A 19,113-nucleotide genomic window follows, 5' to 3' on the forward strand; every position below is an offset into this window, starting at 1 on the left:
ATGATGAAGGGGATAGATAGAGTGAACATTCAAAGACTATTTCCTCAGGTGGATGGAGCTATTACAAGGGGGCATAACTATAGGGTTCGTGGTGGGAGATACAGGAAGGATATCAGAGGTAGGTTCTTTACGCAGAGAGTGGTTGGGGTGTGGAATGGACTGCCTGCAGTGATAGTGGAGTCAGACACTTTAGGAACATTTAAGCGGTTATTGGATAGGCACATGGAGCACACCAGGATGATAGGGAGTGGGATAGCTTGATCTTGGTTTCAGATAAAGCTCGGCACAACATCGTGGGCCGAAGGGCCTGTTCTGTGCTGTACTGTTCTAAGTCTAAGTCTAGTTTTGTTGTCCTGCGCTTGGTTGAAGTCATGAGGTTACACTGAGGCTTCATTTGAAGCAATTTTTTAAAGCGGCATCTCAGCCTTTTGGCTAAGATGCAAATGAGATCCAGCCTTGGAGGAGGCGCAATGCCTGCTCCAATCAGCTTGGATCATGTAGATCAAGCCCAAGATAGGAAGTGGGATGCCTATCTTGTCAGCTTGGATCTGGAATGTCTCATTTGCTGAGACTTTGAATTGAACTTTGATTGGATTGAATTGGATATAAACAAAAAAAAAATTGGCAGCTCCAATCTTGGTTCTGCTGCTGCAATCTATCTATCCTGTGTTAATTTCTTAGCTTGATCCTGGAAATAACTACTCTTCAGTCAGTGAGTGAAATGTACAAACACATGGGAACACCACCACCCTGAACTGGATCTATAATCAATGTTCCTTTACATTCATTGAGTCAAAATCCTGGAGCTCCCTCCCTAACAGCACTGTGGGTATATTTACAACACACGGCCTGCAGTGGTTGAAGGCGACCGCCGAGCTCCACCTTCTCAAGGGCAATTCGGAATGGGCAATCAATGCTGACAATGCTCAGATCCTTCAAACAAATAAAAACAGTCCCTTTGGACCTCCTGTTGCTCGCATTCCACCATCTAAATACTGGCAGTGAGAGGGATCAGAATCAGAGAACAATGACCTTGGACTTGGACAGCAGCAGTTGTGACTGTCCTGTTGACAGCAGCTGAATGTGGGAAAGTTGCACATTCCAACTCCTCACAGTACAGCACAGGAACAGGCCTTTTGGACCTCCAAGCCTGCACATTGTCACATGTTAGCATACAGTGAAAAGTATTCTTTCTTGCGTGCTATACAGACAAAGCATACCATACAGAGAGGAGAGGGTGCAGAATGTAGTGTTACAGTCATAGCTAGGGTGTAGAGAAAGATCAACTTAATATGGTGTAAGAGATTGAATTAAAGCACTGTTACAGAGTTTAAAAGGGTTAGAATAGAGTTTTTTAGGAGCATACAACGGGAATAAAAGAATTCGAGGATTTGCTGGGCATAGTTTGCAAGAAGTGGCCACGCTCTGGTGCCATCGTGAATCTTACCCACAAGGTGGTATTAGCTCCAATAATCAATCCACACTCACCCAATGCTCTCGTACTTCGCATTAGCACCTCGCCCATCTTCATCTGTGTCTCTACACATCGAGTTTTCCCCGCTCCTTGTGATGAAGTCTGGTATTCGTCCAGTAGCTGAGGCAGAATCTGAGCTGGGTATACATCTGACAGCACTGACAGACCTGGACAGAGAAGACAGGGGTTTAATGCTAAAGTCACTGGCCTTTTAATCCAGAGGCTCCGGCTAATGCTCTGGGGACATGGGGAAATGGCACAGAAAAGGAGCTGAGGCCGGCATAGATCAGCCATGATCGTACTGAATGACAGGGCAGGTTGGAAGGGCCGAATGGCCACTCCTGCTTCTATTTCTTATGCGTGTTTGTGTTGTGTTCAAATCCCACCACAGCAGCGGGTGGAATTTGAATTCAATTAATGAAATTTCGAATTGAAAACTAGCTTCAGTGATAGTGACCATTAAATTATTATCGATGTTGTAAAAACCCATCCAGTTCACTGGTGTCCTTTAGCAAAGGAAACCTGCCAGATAACAGAAAGGACCTTGGATAATGAAGACATCAAATTTCAATAGTGCTAGAGGAGAATGAAATGGATCTCATTGAGCTTTCATTGTATTGTGAGGCTCCTCACATTAAACACAAATACCATGGCTGTCTGAATACTCGGTGTGCAAAGCCACAACACAGAATGTTACCACTCTAACATAATACCTTATTTGGAAAAGGACTTTGACAAGTTACAGGTCACATGGATAAGGTAGCCATGCTTGCGAGCAGATTTTAAAATATAACAATAGAAGCTGTTCTGAGACAGATATTTTCAGAAACACAATTTCAGCCTTTAACCCAGCTGCAAGACAGCTACACAGTCAAGGTGCATCTATACAGCTGCACCTTGAAACTGAGATTAATAAGGGGATCAGGGGTTATGGGGAAAAGGCAAGAGAATGGCGATGAGAAAAATATCAGCCATGATTGAATGGTGGAGCAGACTCGATGGTCCGAGTGGCCCAATTCTGCTCCTGTGTCTTATGGTCTAACAACAATCCCACCCAGACACTATCCCCATACCCCAAATATTTACCCTGCTGATCCTCCTGACACAAAGTGACAATTTAGCATGGCCAATCCACCTAACTCACACATCATTGGACTGTGGGAGGAAACCGGAGCACCCGGAGGAAACCCACGCAGACACAGGGAGAATATGCAAACTCCAGACAGACAGGCTGGAATTAAACCCGGATCCCTGGTGGTGTGAGACAGCAATGATAACCACTGTGCCACCCCTTTAACTTTTCATGTTCTGGGGAATAAAACTCTAGTTTGTGTAATCTGTCCTCGTAATTTAACCCTTGGAGTCCAGTTCATAGGAAGAACCATAGAACCATAGAAAATTACAGCTCAGAAACAGGCCTTTTGGCCCTTCTTGTCTGTGCCGAACCATTTTATGCCTAGTCCCACTGACCTGCACTTGGACCATATCCCTCCACACCCCTCTCATCCATGAACCCGTCCAAGTTTTTCTTAAATGTTAAAAGTGACCCCGCATTTACCATTTTATCCGGCAGCTCATTCCACACTCCCACCACGCTCTGCGTGAAGAAGCCCCCCCTAATATTCCCTTTAAACTTTTCTCCTTTCACCCTTAACCCATGCCCTCTGGTTTTTTTCTCCCCTAGCCTCAGCGGAAAAAGCCTGCTTGCATTCACTCTATCTATACCCATCAAAATCTTATACACCTCTATCAAATCTCCCCTCAATCTTCTACGCTCCAGGGAATAAAGTCCCAACCTATTCAATCTCTCTCTGTAACTCAGCTTCTCAAGTCCCGGCAACATCCTTGTGAACCTTCTCTGCACTCTTTCAATCTTATTTACATCCTTCCTGTAACTAGGTGACCAAAACTGTACACAATACTCCAAATTCGGCCTCACCAATGCCTTATATAACCTTACCATAACACTCCAACTTTTATACTCGATACTCCGATTTATAAAGGCCAATGTACCAAAGGCACTCTTTACGACCCTATCCACCTGTGACGTCACTTTTAGGGAATTCTGTACCTGTATTCCCAGATCCCTCTGCTCAACTGCACTCTTCAGAGTCCTACCATTTACCCTGTACGTTCTTCTTTGATTTGTCCTTCCAAAGTGCAATATCTCACACTTGTCTGCGTTAAATTCCATTTGCCATTTTTCAGCCCATTTTTCTAGTTGGTCCAAATCCCTCTGCAAGCTTTGAAAACCTTCCTCACTGTCCACTACAATCTTTGTATCATCAGCAAACTTGCTGATCCAATTTACCACATTATCATCCAGATCATTGATATAGATGACAAACAACAATGGACCCAACACCGATCCCTGCGGCACACCACTAGTCACAGGCCTCCATTCAGAGAAGCAATCCTCCACAACCACTCTCTGGCCTCTTCCATTGAGCCAGTGTCTTATCCAATTTACTACCTCCCCATGTATACCTAGCGACTGAACCTTCCTAACTAACCTCCCATGAGGGACCTTGTCAAAGGCCTTGCTGAAATCCAGGTAGACAACATCCATCACCTTCCCTTCATCCACTTTCCTGGTAACCTCCTCGAAAAATTATAATAGATTGGTCAAACATGACCTACCACGCACAAAGCCATGTTGACTCTCCCTAATAAGTCCCTGTCTATCCAAATATTTGTAGATCCTATCCCGTATCACACCTTCCAATAACTTGCCCACCACCGACGTCAAACTTACTGGCCGATAATTTCCCGGATTTCTTTTGGAACCTTTTTTAAACAACGGAACAACATGAGCCACCCTCCAATCATCCGGCACCTCCCCCGTGAATACTGACATTTTAAATATGTCTGCCAGGGCCCCTGCAAGTTCAACACTAGCTTCCCTCAAGGTCCGTGGGAATACCCCGTCCGGTCCTGGGGATTTATCCACTCTGATTTGCCTCAAGACAGCGAGCACCTCCTCCCCTTTAATCTGTAAAGGTTCCATGGCCTCCCTACCAGTTTGCCCTATTTCCGTAGACTCCATGCCCGTTTCCTCAGTAAATACGGATGCAAAAAAACCATTTAGTATCTCCCCCATCTCTTTTGGTTCCATACACAGTCTACCACTCTGGTCTTCAAGAGGACCAATTTTATCCCTCGCTATCCTTTTGCTCCTAACATACCTATAGAAGCTCTTTGGATTTTCCTTCACTCTGTCTGCCAAAGCAACCTCATGTCTTCTTTTAGCCCTCCTGATTTCCCTCTAAAGTAGCTTAAAGAGACTAAGTGAAGCCTGTTAAGACTTCTTTATGTGAAATCTGCAGCTGCAAACTTACAGCATATTTGTAGACAGATTTCTTAGCTGGGTAGTTGCTCCTTTTTCCCCGTCTTCCAGCTTGACATCGTTGGCCATTTCACTCAGAGGGTGGTGGGTGAGTGGAATCGGCTGACGTCGGTGGTGGTGGAGGCAAACTCGTTGGGGTCTTTTAAGAGACTTCTGGATGAGTACATGGGATTTAATGGGATTGAGGGCTATAGATAGGCCTAGAGGCAGGGATATGATCGGCGCAACTTGTGGGCCGAAGGGCCTGTTTGTGCTGTGGCTTTCTATGTTCTATGTTCTCCCTGATCCCTCCTCTGATCTGTTCAGGGTTTGACAGTGTTGACCACCCTGTGGCCTCAGTCTAGACTCTCAGAGAGTGTTAAGTGATCCAGGAGATCACCACAGCTGTATCTAATGTTATCTTCATCCAATTTCCACATATGTGCTCTTTCCAGCGGCAGGAATGGGACTTTGGCTGGATTTCAGTATAACTTAGCTCATGTCCTTGGTTCAGGGCAGTTATCTCAGTGCAGACCAGAGGCAGAGCACAACTCATTCTGTAAAAACAATTCTCATTTCACCTCTGCTTATCAAGCTTTCTGCTTCACTGAATTAACTCTATCAAAAGGCGTTCTATAAATACGTGAAATGTAAAAGGATGAGACGTGAAGGAATAGGGTCTATAAAAGGTGAAGGCGGGAAAATCTGTACGGAACCTGTAGAAATGGCAGAGGTGCTTAATGAGTATATTGCCTCGGTTTTCACAGAGGAGAAGGACCTGGGTGGATGTACTGCGGGCTTGCGGTGGACTGAAAAGATTGAGTATGTGGACTTTAACAAAGAGGTTGTGCTGGAATCTTTGAATGGCATCAAGATAGATAAGTCGCCGGGTCCGGATGGGATGTACCCCAGGTTACTGTGGGAGGCGAGGGAGGAGATTGCAGAGCCTCTGGCGGTGATCTTTGCGTCGTCGATGGAGAAGAGAGAGGTGCCGGAAGATTGCGGATGTGGTTCCTATTTTCAAGAAGGGGAATAGGGATAGCCCAGGAAATTACCGACCGGTGAGTCTAACCTCAGTGGTTGGTAAGCTGATGGAGAAGATCCTGAGGACAAGATTTATGAGCATTTAGAGAGGTTTAGTATGCTCAAGAATACTCAGCATGGCTTTGTCAAAGGCAGATCGTGCTTTACGAGCCTGGTGGAGTTCTTCGAAAATGTGACTAAACACATTGACGAAGGGAAAGCGGTAGATGTGGTTTATATGGATTTTAGCAAGGCGTTCGATAAGGTCCCCCATGCAAGACTTCTAGAAAAAGTGAGAGGGCATGGGATCCAAGGGGCTGCTGCCCTGTGGATCCAGAACTGGCTTGCCCAAAGGAGGCAGAGAGTGGGTATAGGTGGGTCTTTTTCTAAATGGAGGTCGGTCACCAGTGGTGTGCCCCAGGGATCTGTTCTGGGACCCTTGCTGTTTGTCACTTTCACAAATGACCTGGATGAGGAAGCGGAGGGATGGGTTGGTAAGTTTGCCGAAGACACGAAGGTTGGTGGGGTTGTGGATAGTCTGGAGGGATGTCAGAAGTTACAGAGGGACATAGATAGGATGCAAGACTGGGCGGACAAGTGGCAGATGGACTTCAACCCAGATAAATGCATAGTGGTCCATTTTGGCAGGTCAAATGGGATGAAGGAGTACAATATAAAGGGAAAGACTCTTAGTACTGTAGAGGTTCAGAGGGACCTTGGGGTCCGGGTCCATAGGACTCTAAAATCGGCCCCGCAGGTGGAGGAAGTGGTTAAGAAGGCGTATGATGTGCTGGCCTTTATCAATCGAGGGATTAAGTTTCGGAGTCCGGGGATAATGATGCAGCTATACAAGACCCTCGTCAGACCCCACTTGGAGTACTGTGCTCAGTTCTGGTTGCCTCATTACAGGAAGGATGTGGAAATGATTGAAAGGATGCAGAGGAGATTTACAAGGATGTTGCCTGGATTGAGTGGCATGCCTTGTGAGGATAGGCTGAGGGAGCTCGGTCTTTTCTCCTTGGAGAGACGTAGGATGAGAGGAGACCTAATAGAGGTATATAAGATGTTGAGAGGCATAGATCGGGTGGACTCTCAGAGGCTTTTTCCCAGGGTGGAAATGGCTGCTACGAGAGGACACAGGTTTAAGGTGCTGGGGGGTAGGTACAGGGGAAATGTTAGGGGGAAGTTTTTCACACAGAGGGTGGTGGGCGAGTGGAATCGGCTGCCATCAGGGGTGGTGGAGGCAAACTCAATAGGGACTTTTAAGAGACTCCTGGATGAGTACATGGGACTTAATAGGATGAAGGGTTATAGGTAGGCCTAAAAGGTAGGGATATGTTCGGCACAACTTGTGGGGCCGAAGGGCCTGTTTGTGCTGTAGTTTTTCTATGTTTCTAAAACTCCTGATAATACCAAACACCTTGATCAAGTTTTCCCTTCACCCTCTCTGCTCAAGGAGAACAATACCACCTTCTCCAGTCTCTCCACATGAACTCAACTTCCTCATCCTTCTCTTGGCAGTTTACAGCGAATGCCGGGAATTGTAGTTGTAACAGCTATGGGAGAGGAATGAATTACATTTCAGCTCCCAAACGAAATGTCCCAAAACCACCCCGACTGCCGACACATACACAGGCTTGTCTTTCAGGTGATCTATACGGAGGAAGTTTCTAAATTAAATTGTTCTTTCAAACTGAAATATAATCGCTCCACTCTTAGGGAAACACAGACAGCAAGCAACTCCTTCAAGCCTCACTGAGAATGAACAACAGACACTATTAATAAAATCAGAAAAATTACTGCTCCCTCCACTAAACTGTGGGGTCATGACTCTGGGACAAGCTGCTCCCATTTTTAAGAGGTTTTTTTGATGAAAGTTAATTAAGCAGTGAGTCTGTTTATTCAGGTTTAGAACAGGGTGTTGTCCATTCAGTATACAGACCAGGAAATCAGTTGGAAATCAGAGAACGTTGAACATCAAGGCCTGAGAGTGTTTGAGGGCCTGAGAGAGAGCGCGAGGGGGAGGGAAGGAGAAAGAGAGGGCGAGGGTGTGAGGGAGGGAGAGTGTGTGTGAGGGGAGGTGGGGGGGAAGAGAGAGAGAGAGACAGACAGTGAGAGAGTGCACAGGTGTGGTGGAGAGAGTGTGAGAGTGAGAGATGGAGTTTTGGGGTGTGAGAGAGAGCAAGTATGAGAGTGCAGAGCTTGTGTGTTCAAGGATAGCTCACTCAGTCTCCTCGCATACCAAAACATACACAATGCTAAGGTTGAGTGAGTAAGCACCCCGAGACTGGGAGTGAGCCGGACACACACACTCACTTTATCACATCCTAATAGTCTATTTATTAATCAATTTGTAAATCAATTCATTGCATCGATATCGGTCTTTTTGCTCAGCAAGCTGTTTATTTAAAGTTTTAAAGTGGGGATTCACGATGGTAATGCCATTGAATATCAAGAGATGGTGAGATTCTATCTTCTTGGGGGTGGTCATTGCCTGAAATGTGTGTATTGTAAATGTTACTTGCCATTTATCAGCCTAAGCTTGAACGTTATCCAGGTCTTGGTGAATGGAGGTGCTTGGCCTGCTTCAATACCTGAGGAGTGGTGAATGCTGCTGAACATTGTGCAAAAGAGCTTTGACAAAGGCTCATCTGGACTCGAAATGTCAGCTCTTTTCTCTCCCTACAGATGCTGCCAGACCTGCTGAGATTTTCCAGCATTTTCTCTTTTGGGAACATTGTGCAATCATCAGTGAACATCCCCACTTCTGATCATATGCTTCATACAACCAATAGCACCAACATACAGCAGCAGCTGTATGTACCATCTACAAGATGCACGGAGCAACTTTTTCAGCCTCTTTCGACAATACCTACCAAACCTGTGACCTCTACCATCTAGAAGGACAAGGTTAACAGATACCTGGGAATACCACCACCTGGAGGTTCCCCTCCAAACCACTCACCATCATGACTTGGAAATGTATCACCGTTCCTTCACTGTCACTGGGTCAAAATCCTGAAACTCCCTCCCTAACAGTACTCTGGGTGCACCAAACCACAGGGACTGCAGCGGTTCAAGAAGGCAGCTCACCACCACCTTCTCAAGGGCAACTAGGGATGGGCAATAAATGCTAACCTAGCCAGTGAACCCATCTTCCCAAGTAGAAATATGGCAGCCAATTGTGCACAGCAAGATCCCACAAATCACAACATGATAATGACCAGATAATTTCTTTTTGGAACATTAATTAAGGCATAAATATTGTGAAAGACTACCGGAATAGCTTGCCTGTGCCTCCCTGGGAAACACTGTATCCACTTGAACAAGCAGACTCGCCCTTGGTTTAACATTTCATCTGAAAGATGGCTTTTCCAAATTCATCCCTGGGATATCAGCTTAGAGCTTCATGTTCAGGTCCTGGAGTGGAACTTGAACCCACGACCTTTTAAGTTAAAGTTTATTTATTAATGTCACAAGTAGGCTTACATTAAAACCGCAATGAAGTCACTGTGAAAATCCCCTAGTTGCCACACTCTGGCGCCTGTTCGGGTACACTGTGGGAGAATTTAGCATGGCGAATGCACCTAAGCAGCACGTCTTTTGGACTGTGGGAGTCTGAACTTAAACGTATCGATGTGGTTTGCCTCAACAACCCCCTACACTGTCAGTAAAGAGTTACTTTTTTTTAAAAAAATGTTTTATTCCTTCGCGGGGCGTGGGAGTTGCTGCCCGTCCCTACTTGCCCTTGAACTGAGCGATTTGCCAAGCCAGACAGTGCCATGCACAGTGGCTAGCATTGCTGCCTCACAGTGCCAGGGATCCGGGTTCAATTCTTACCTCAGGTGACTGCACGGAGTTTGCACATTCTCCCCATGTCTACGTGGGTTTCCTCCGGGTGCTCCAGTTTCCTCCCACAGTGAATCCCCCGTTATCAACATCCTGGCGGTTACAATTGATCAGAGGTTGAACTGCACCAGCTTTGTAAATACTGTGGCTACAGGAACTGATCAGAGGCTAGGAACGCTGTGGAGAGCAACACACCTCCTCACCGTCCCAAAGCCTGTCCACTGTCTACAAGGCACAAGTCAGGAGTGTAATAGAATACTCCCCACTTGCCAGGGTGAATGTAGTTCCAATGACACTCAAGAAGCTCAAAACAATCCAGGTCAAAGCACCCCGCTTGACTGGCGCACCATCCACCACCTTAAACATTCACTCTCTCCAACACCAATGTGGCTGCAATGTGCACCATTTACAAAATGCACTGCAATAACCTACCAAAGCTCCTTCAACAGCACTTTCCCAATCCGTGACCTCTACCATCTAGAAGACAAGAGCATCGGATGCCTGGAAACACCACCTCCCTCACCTTTCCCCCACTCCTCACCCTCGCTCCCACTCCCCACCCTCCTTTCCCCCTGCTGCCCCCACCTTTGCATCTACCCTCATCCAGCTTCCTCCATCCACTTGCACTTATCACCCTCACCCCAGCCTGCACCCACAAACCTTCACCCCATTAACACACCTCACTGTTTGTTCCTTTACCTGCCCTGTCTATATAAACGTTTAGATTGGTAGTTTCAGTATTAAAGAAGAGAATCATAAAAAACCATGACAAGAGGAGATATGTTTTATGGGTTGGATGTGCATGCATATGCAATATTTTTTAATAATAGACTGTTATCAGCATTCTGTGACACTGATACTCCCTGTTTTTCTAACATGTATTTTTGATCAATATAAGAGCGCACACGTATAAAAAATCACCTTCAAGCAGCGACTGGCTCCTATTGTGGAAACATGAGCTTCATTCTGATACAGAATGTGCTGGAAATCTGACATTGCTCACAGTGCAGGTGTCTTTGCTGATTTTCTTGCAGGATGATGCATACAACAGGATTGAATGAAAATCATCAAATCACTGACACAGCAACTGGAACAAGTCAGCAGCTGCAGTCAGATTGCAGGTGATCACTCAGCACATTTCCGTTTAATGCAGTTACTATTATTTTTATGATGTATCTCACAGCATTTCACTGATACAAAGCACAACTCCGCCAGGGATATGAAACGAGGCAGCCTATTCACCCAGGAAATTTTTCACACTAAGTTTCTTGTATAATTGCACCCCAGTATCAACCTGATTTTTAATTTTAATCTAAGATTTCCACAAAGCAGACATTCCTGGCAGGAAAATTCGTGTGGAGCTAAATGACTCATAGAATCTTAGAGAGAATCATCGAATCTCGACAGTGCAGAAGGCTGCCATTCGGCTCATCCGCACCGACAACAATTCCACCCAGGCTCTATCCCCGTAACCCCATGTAATTACCCAGCTAATCTCTCTAACCTACATATCCCGGGACACTAAGGGGCAATTTAACATGGGCAATCAACCTTTGTTAACTTTGCATCCATGGTGCCACCAACACTTTTATTCCATGGGCTTTAGTGTTAATCTCATCAAAAAACTCAAGCAAGGGATTGTTACGGAGTCTCTGTGGGTGGAAGTTCGGAGCGGGAAGGGGTCGATAACTTTGCTGGGTGTTTTCTATAGGCCGCCCAATAGTAACAGGGATGTTGAGGAGCAGATAGGGAAACAGATCCTGGAGAGATGTAGGAATAACAGGGTTGTCGTGATGGGAGACTTTAATTTCCCAAACATCGATTGGAATATCCCGAGGGTAAGGGGTTTGGATGGGGAGGAGTTTGTGAGGTGTGTTCAGGAGGGTTTCCTGACACAGCATGTGGATAAACCTACAAGAGGAGAGGCTGTACTCGATCTGGTACTGGCTAATGAGCCTGGACAGGTGTCGGATCTCTCAGTGGGGGAGCATCTTGGGGATAGTGATCATAACTCTATCTCCTTTACGCTAGCATTGGAAAGAGATAGGATCAGGCAAGCTAGGAAAGTGTTGATCTGGAGTAAGGGGAAATATGAAGCCATCAGGCAGGAGATTAGAGGCGTAAATTGGAAGGAGGCATTCTCGAGGGAAAGTACCGAAGTAAGGTGGCAGATTTTCAAGGATTGTTTGTCTGGAGTTCTACATGACAACGTTCCGATGAGACAGGGAGGTGTTGGTAGGTTACAGGAACCGCGGTGCACGAAAGCTGTGCTGAACCTAGTCAAAAGGAAAAGGAAAGCGTACAATAGGTTCAGAGAGCTAGGCGATGATGGGGATCTAGATGAGTATATGGCTTGTAGGAAGGGACTTAAGAAGGAAATTAGGAGAGCCAGAAGGGGTCACGAGAACGCCTTGGCAGGTAAGGTTCAGGAGAACCCTAAGGCGTTCTATAAATATGTGAAGAGTAAAAGGATGAGATGTGAAGGAATAGGACCTATAAAATGTGAAGGTGAAAAAGTCTGTACGGAACCGGAAGAAACAGCAGAGGTGCTTAATGAATACTTTACCTCAGTATTGACGGTGGAAAAAGACCTGGGTGGTTGTACTACAGGATTGCAGCGGACTGAGAAGATTGAGTTTGTCGACATTAAGAAAGAGGATGTGTTGGAGATTTTGAATAGCATCAAGATAGATAAGTTGCCGGGACCAGATGGGATGTACCCCAGGTTGCCGTGGGAGGCGAGGGAAGAGATTGCAGAGCCTCTGGCGATGATCTTTGCGTCGTCGATGGAGACGGGAGAGGTTCCGGAGGATTGGAGGATTGCGGATGTGGTTCCTATATTCAAGAAAGGGAATAGGGATAGCCCAGGAAATTGCCGACCGGTGAGTCTAACCTCAGTGGTTGGTAAGTTGATGGAGAAGATCCTGAGGGACAGGATTTATGAACATTTAGAGAAGTTTAGTACGCTCAAAAGTAGTCAGCACGGCTTTGTCAAAGGCAAATCGTGCCTTACGAGCCTGGTGGAGTTCTTTGAAAATGTGACTAAACACATTGACGAAGGAAAAGCGGTAGATGTGGTTTACATGGACTTCAACAAGGCGTTCGATAAGGTCCCCCATGCAAGACTTCTCGAGAAAGTGAGAGGGCATGGGATCTAAGGGGCTGTTGCCTTGTGGATCCAGAGCTGGCTTGCCTGCAGAAGGCAGAGAGTGGCTGTAGATGGGTCATTTTCTGAATGGAGGTCGGTCACCAGTGGAGTGCCCCAGGGATCTGTTCTGGGACCCTTGCTGTTTGTCATTTTCATAAATAACCTGGATGAGGAAGTGGAAGGATGGGTTGGTAAGTTTGCCGATGACACGAAGGTTGGTGGTGTTGTGGATAGTTTGGAGGGATGTCAGAAGCTGCAGCGTGACACAGATAGAATGCAAGACTGGGCAGAGAAGTGGCAGATGGACTTCAACCCAGATAAATGTGTAGTGGTCCATTTTGGCAGGTCAAATGGGATGAAGGAGTATAATATCAAGGGTAAGACTCTTAGCAGTGTAGAGGATCAGAAGGATCATGGCGTCCGGGTCCATAGGACTCTTAAATCGGCCTCGCAGGTAGAGGAGGTGGTTAAGAAGGCGTATGGTGTGCTCGCCTTCATCAATCGAGGGATTGAGTTTAGGAGTTGGGAGATAATGATGTAGCTTTATAAGACCCTCGTCAGACCCCGCTTGGAGTACTGTGCTCAGTTCTGGTCGCCTCATTACAGGAAGGATGTAGAAATTATTGAAAGGGTGCAGAGAAGATTTACAAGGATGTTGCCTGGAGTGGGTGGCATGCCTTATGAGGACAGGTTGAGGGAGCTTGGTCTTTTTTCCTTGGAGAGACGAAGGATGAGAGGTGACCTGATAGAGGTGTACAAGATGTTGAGAGGTATAGATCGGGTGGATTATAGAACATAGAACAATACAGCACAGAACAGGCCCTTCGGCCCACGATGTTGTGCCGAGCTTTATCTGAAACCAAGATCAAGCTATCCCACTCCCTATCAACCTGGTATGCTCCATGTGCCTATCCAATAACCGCTTAAATGTTCCTAAAGTGTCTTGACTCCACTATCACTGCAGGCAGTCCATTCCACACCCCAACCACTCTCTGCGTAAAGAACCTATCTCTGATATCCTTCCTATATCTCCCACCATGAACCCTATAGTTATGCTCCCCTTGTAATAGCTCCATCCACCCGAGGAAATAGTCTTTGAACGTTCACTCTATCTATCCCCTTCATCATTTTATAAACCTCTATTAAGTCTCCCCTCAGCCTCCTCCGCTCCAGAGAGAGCAGCCCTAGCTCCCTCAACCTTTGCTCATAAGACCTACCCTCCAAACCAGGCAGCATCCTGGTAAATCTCCTCTGCACTCTTTCCAGCGTTTCCACATCCTTCTTATAGCGAGGTGACCAGAACTGCACAAAATATTCCAAATGTGGTCTCACCAAGGTCCTGTACAGTTGCAGCATAACCCCACGGCTCTTAAACTCCAACCCCCTGTTAATAAAAGCTAACACACTATAGGCCTTCTTCACAGCTCTATCCACTTGAGTGGCAACCTTTAGAGATCTGTGGATATGGACCCCAAGATCTCTCTGTTCCTCCAGTCTTCAGAACCTTGATAAATTCTTGATTTCTCGAGGATTTAAGGGCTATGGGGAGAGAGCGGGTAAATGGAGTTGAAATCAACCATGATTGAATGGTGGAGTGGACTCGATGGGCCGAATGGCCTTACTTCCGCTCCTATGTCTTATGGTCTTAACCCTACCTTTGACCCTGTAATCCACATTTAAATTAGTCCTACCAAAATGAATCACCTCACATTTATCAGGTTTAAACTCCATTTGCCATTTTTCAGCCCAGCTTTGCATCCATCTATGTCTCTTTGCAGCCTACAACAGCCCTCCACCTCATCCACTACTCCACCAATCTTGGTGTCATCAGCAAATTTACTGATCCACCTTTCAGCCCCCTCCTCTAAGTCATTAATAAAAATCACAAAGAGCAGAGGACCAAGCACTGATCCCTGTGGCACTCCGCTAGCAACCTGCCTCCAGTCCGAAGATTTTTCATCCACCACCACCCTCTGTCTTCGATCAGATAGCCAGTTACCTATCCAATCGGCCAACTTTCCCTCTATCCCACACCTCCTTACTTTCATCATAAGCCGACCATGGGGGACCTTATCAAACGCCTTACTAAAATCCATGTATATGACATCAACTGCCCTACCTTCATCAACACACTTAGTTACCTCCTCAAAAACTTCAATCAAATTTGTGAGGCACGACTTGCCCTTCACGAATCCGTGCTGACTATCCCGGATTAATCCACATCTTTCTAAATGGTCGTAAATCCCATCTCTCAGGACCTTTTCCATCAAATTACCAACCCCCGAAGTAAGACTAACCGGTCTATAATTACCAAGGTCATTTCTATTCCCTTTCTTAAACAGAGGAACAACATTCGCCACTCTCCAGTCCTCTGACACCATCCCCGTGGACAGTGAGGACCCAAAGATCAAAGCCAAAGGCTCTGCAATCGCATCCCTTGCCTCCCAAAGAATCCTAGGATACATTTAGAATCCTAGGATACATTTAGAATCCTCAGAGGCTTTTTCCCAGGGCTGAAATGGCTGCTGCGAGAGGACACATGTTTAAGGTGCTGGGGAGTAGGTACAGAGGAGATGTCAGGGGTAAGTTTTTCACTCAGAGGGTGGTGGGTGAGTGGAATCGGCTGCCCGTCGAGGCAAACTCGATAGGGTCTTTTAAGAGACATCTGGATGAGTACATGGGACTTAATAGAATTGAGGGTTATAGGTAAGCCTATATATAGGCCTAGGTAGGTAGGGACATGACCGGCGCAACTTGTGGGCCGAAGGGCCTGTTTGTGCTGTAGTTTTTCTATGTTCTAAGTTAGTCATAGAGGTTTACAAAATGGAAACAGGCCCTTCGGCCCAACATGTCCATGCCACCCTTTTTTGTAAACCACAAAGCTGGTCCCAATTGCCCGCATTTGACCCATATCCTTCTATACCCATCTTACCCATGTAACTATCTAAACGCTTTTTAAAAGACAAAATTGTACCTGCCTCTACTACTACCTCTGGCAGTTTGTGCCAGACACTCACCACCCTCTGTGTGAAAAAATTGCCCCACTGGGCACTTTTGTGTATCTCCCCTCTCAACTTAAATCTCTGCCCTCTAGTTTTAGACTCCCCTACCTTTAGGAAAAGATATTGACTATCTAGCTGATCTAGGCCCCTCATTATTTTATAGACCTCTATAAGGTCACCCCTCAGCCGTCAACACTCCAGTGAATAGTCAAACACTATTTGTCCCTAAAAATCATGCTGGCTTTCCTTATTTAACCCGCATTTGTCCTTGAGTTTGGGACAATCATTTCTAAAAGCTTTCCTATCCCCCGGTTAAACTGACTGGCATGTAGCTGTTAGAATTCTTACACTCTATTCTGAACAAGGTGTAACACATGAAATTCTGGCAGTAACGCTGTATCGAAGGAGGATTACAATAGACGGTTCAGTAATCAGCCTGCTGGCACGTTAGTTGTGATGTAGAGAGGCCAGCGTTGGACTGGGGTAAACACAGTGAGAAGTCTCACAACACCAGCTTAAAGTCCAACAGGTTTATTTGGTAGTACAAACCACTAGCTTTCGGAGCGTTGCCCCTTCGTCAGGTAAGTGGGAGTTCTGTTCACAAACAGGGCATATAAAGACCCAAACTCAATTTACAAAATAATGATTGGAATGCGAGTCTTTACAGGTAATCAAGTCTTAAAGGTGAGCGGAGAGAGGGTTAAGCACAGGTTAAAGAGAGGTGTATTGTGTCCAGCCAGGACAGTTAGTGAGATTTTGCAAGTCCAGGCAAGTCGTGGGGGTTACAGATAGTGTGACATGAACCCAAGATCCCGGTTGAGGCCGTCCTCATGTGTGCGGAACTTGGCTATCAGTCTCTGCTCAGCGACTCTGCGCTATCGTGTGTTGTGAAGGCTGCCTTGGAGAACGCTTACCCGAATATCAGAGGCTGAATGCCCGTGACCGCTGAAGTGTTCCCCAACAGGAAGAGAACAGTCTTGCCTGGTGATTGTCGAGCGGTGTTCATTCATCCATTGTCGTAGCGTCTGCATGGTCTCCCCAATGTACCATGCCTCGGGACATCCTTTCCTGCAGCGTATCAGGTAGACAACGTTGGCTGAGTTGCAAGTGTATGTACCGTGTACCTGGTTGATGGTGTTCTCACGTGAGATGATCCACCAGGTACACGGTACATGCACTTGCCACTCGACCAACGTTGTCAACCTGATACACTGCAGGAAAGGATGTCCCGAGGCATGCTACATTGGGAGAACATGCAGACGCTACGACAACGGATGAATGAACACCGCTCGACAATCACCAGGCAAGAGTGTTCTCTTCCTGTTGGGGAACACTTCAGCGATCACGGGCAGTCGGCCTCTGATCTTCGGATAAGCGTTCTCCAAGGCGGCCTTCACGACACATGACAGCGCAGTCGCTGAGCAGAGACTGATAGCCAAGTTCCATACACATGAGGATGGCCTCAACCAGGATCTTGGGTTCATGTCACACTATCTGTAACCCCCACGACTTGCCTGGACTTGCAAAATCTCACTAACTGTCCTGGCTGGACACAATACATGTCTCTTTAACCTGTGCTTAACCCTCTCTCCACTCACATTGTCTGTACCTTTAAGACTTGATTACCTGTAAAGACTTGCATTCCAACTATTATTTTGTAAATTGAGTTTGTGTCTTTATATGCCCTGTTTGTGAACTGAACTCCCACTCACCTGATGAAGGGGCAGCGCTCCGAAAGCTAGTCGCTTTTTCTACCAAATAATCCTGTTGTACTTTAACCTGATGTTAGGTGTTGACAAAGTCCAAAAGGAGATATTAGAAGTTCTGGCCAATTTTCAAATCCTGAAATCTACAAACTGCACCATGGGACTGGACAATGGGGAACTTTTGAAGATTACACGGTGCTTTCAAGACAGAAGCAGATCATTCAGCCCAACTGGTCCATGCTGGTGTTTATGCTCCAAACAAGCCTCCTCCAACTCAACTTCAGTTCGTCCTATTTCATCTAACCTTGCCAAAACATCAACAATTTATATTTATAAAAAGGAGAAAGGTTTACAGTTTTATAGTGCCTTTTGTGAGCACCAGACATCTTACTGGATTTAGCAGCCAATGATGTGCTTTGAAATGCAGTTAACTGTAGCCCAGGCAACTGAAGGCACAGCTACCAATGGTGGATTGATCAAAATGCGGATGTTCGAAGGAGCAGAATTAGGTGAGTGCAGGTATCTTAGAAGGTCATACAGCGGGAAGGGATTACAGAAAGATAGGATGGCGGTGAAGTCATGGAATGGTTCAAAAAAGAGGATGAGAGCTTTAAAATCAAACACTGCTTGACCAGGAGTCAGTATGGTTCAGCAAGCACTGGGGTAATAGCTCGCACTGCGCCCCTAAGATACAGGCAGCAGAGTTACAGAGAGCTCAAATTTACATGTGAAAGGGCAACCAGGAGGAGAGTGTAGACAAGTCTGGATGTAAGAAAGGCATCAATGAGGGTTTCATTGATGAGCTGAGACATGGGTGAAGTCCAGCAATGTTACAGAGGTGGAAATAGATTGCATTAGTGATTAACTGAATCTATAGTTGGGAATTTGAGAGGGAAAGTTGAGCAGATTGAGCTGGACTCATTGGAGTTTCGAAGAACCTGAAATGATCTTATTGAAACAGATCCTGAGGGACAGATGCTGAGAGGATGTTTCCTCTTGCAAGGAAATCTAAAAGTAGGGGGCACCGTTTAAAAATATGGGTCTCCTATTTAAGACAAATGAGGAGAAATATAATCTCTCAAGGAGTCATTCACCTTTGGAATTCTCTTCCCCAGACAGCAGTGCAGCCAGGATTATTGAATATGTTCAAGGCCAAGTTAAACAGAGTTTTGAATGACAAAGGTTATGGACAGGCAGGAAAGTGAAGTTAAGGTCACAATCCCATCAGTTATGATCTTATTGAATGGTAAAGCAGGCTTGAAGGGCTGAATGGCCTACTCCTGCCCCTAATTCTTATGATCCTGTACAGATTTGTTACCGACAATGCAGTGATTGCAATGTAAGCGGCCAGAACGGGGTCTCACTGGAGACTTCAGGAAAATTCAGAAATAAGATTTCAAGAAATGTAATGCTATAGGGAGAGGGAAAGTTTGAGGAAGTGACGAAGATGATTGATGAGGGTAGGGCAGTGGATGTTGTCTACATGGACTTCAGCAAGGCCTTTGACAAGGTCCCTCATGGCAGACTGGTGCAGAAGGTGAAGTCGCATGGGATCAGAGGTGAGCTGGCAAGGTGGAGACAAAACT

General features: G+C 46.0%; 1 protein-coding gene across 4 annotated transcripts in view; it reads right to left on the reverse strand.

Annotated features, from left to right (window-relative positions):
- tango6 (transport and golgi organization 6 homolog (Drosophila)) overlaps nt 1-19,113 on the reverse strand; it is a 133,017-nt gene that overhangs the window by 42,004 nt on the left and 71,900 nt on the right. For all 4 annotated transcript variants that reach the window (XM_078210457.1, XM_078210455.1, XM_078210456.1 and 1 more), the window contains exon 15: nt 1,489-1,641. In XM_078210457.1, the coding sequence (XP_078066583.1) occupies nt 1,489-1,641 (153 nt within the window). The remainder of the gene's footprint in view (nt 1-1,488; nt 1,642-19,113) is intronic.

This window comes from Mustelus asterias, chromosome 4 (genome assembly GCF_964213995.1).
Source record: "Mustelus asterias chromosome 4, sMusAst1.hap1.1, whole genome shotgun sequence".
Lineage (NCBI taxonomy): Eukaryota > Metazoa > Chordata > Chondrichthyes > Carcharhiniformes > Triakidae > Mustelus > Mustelus asterias.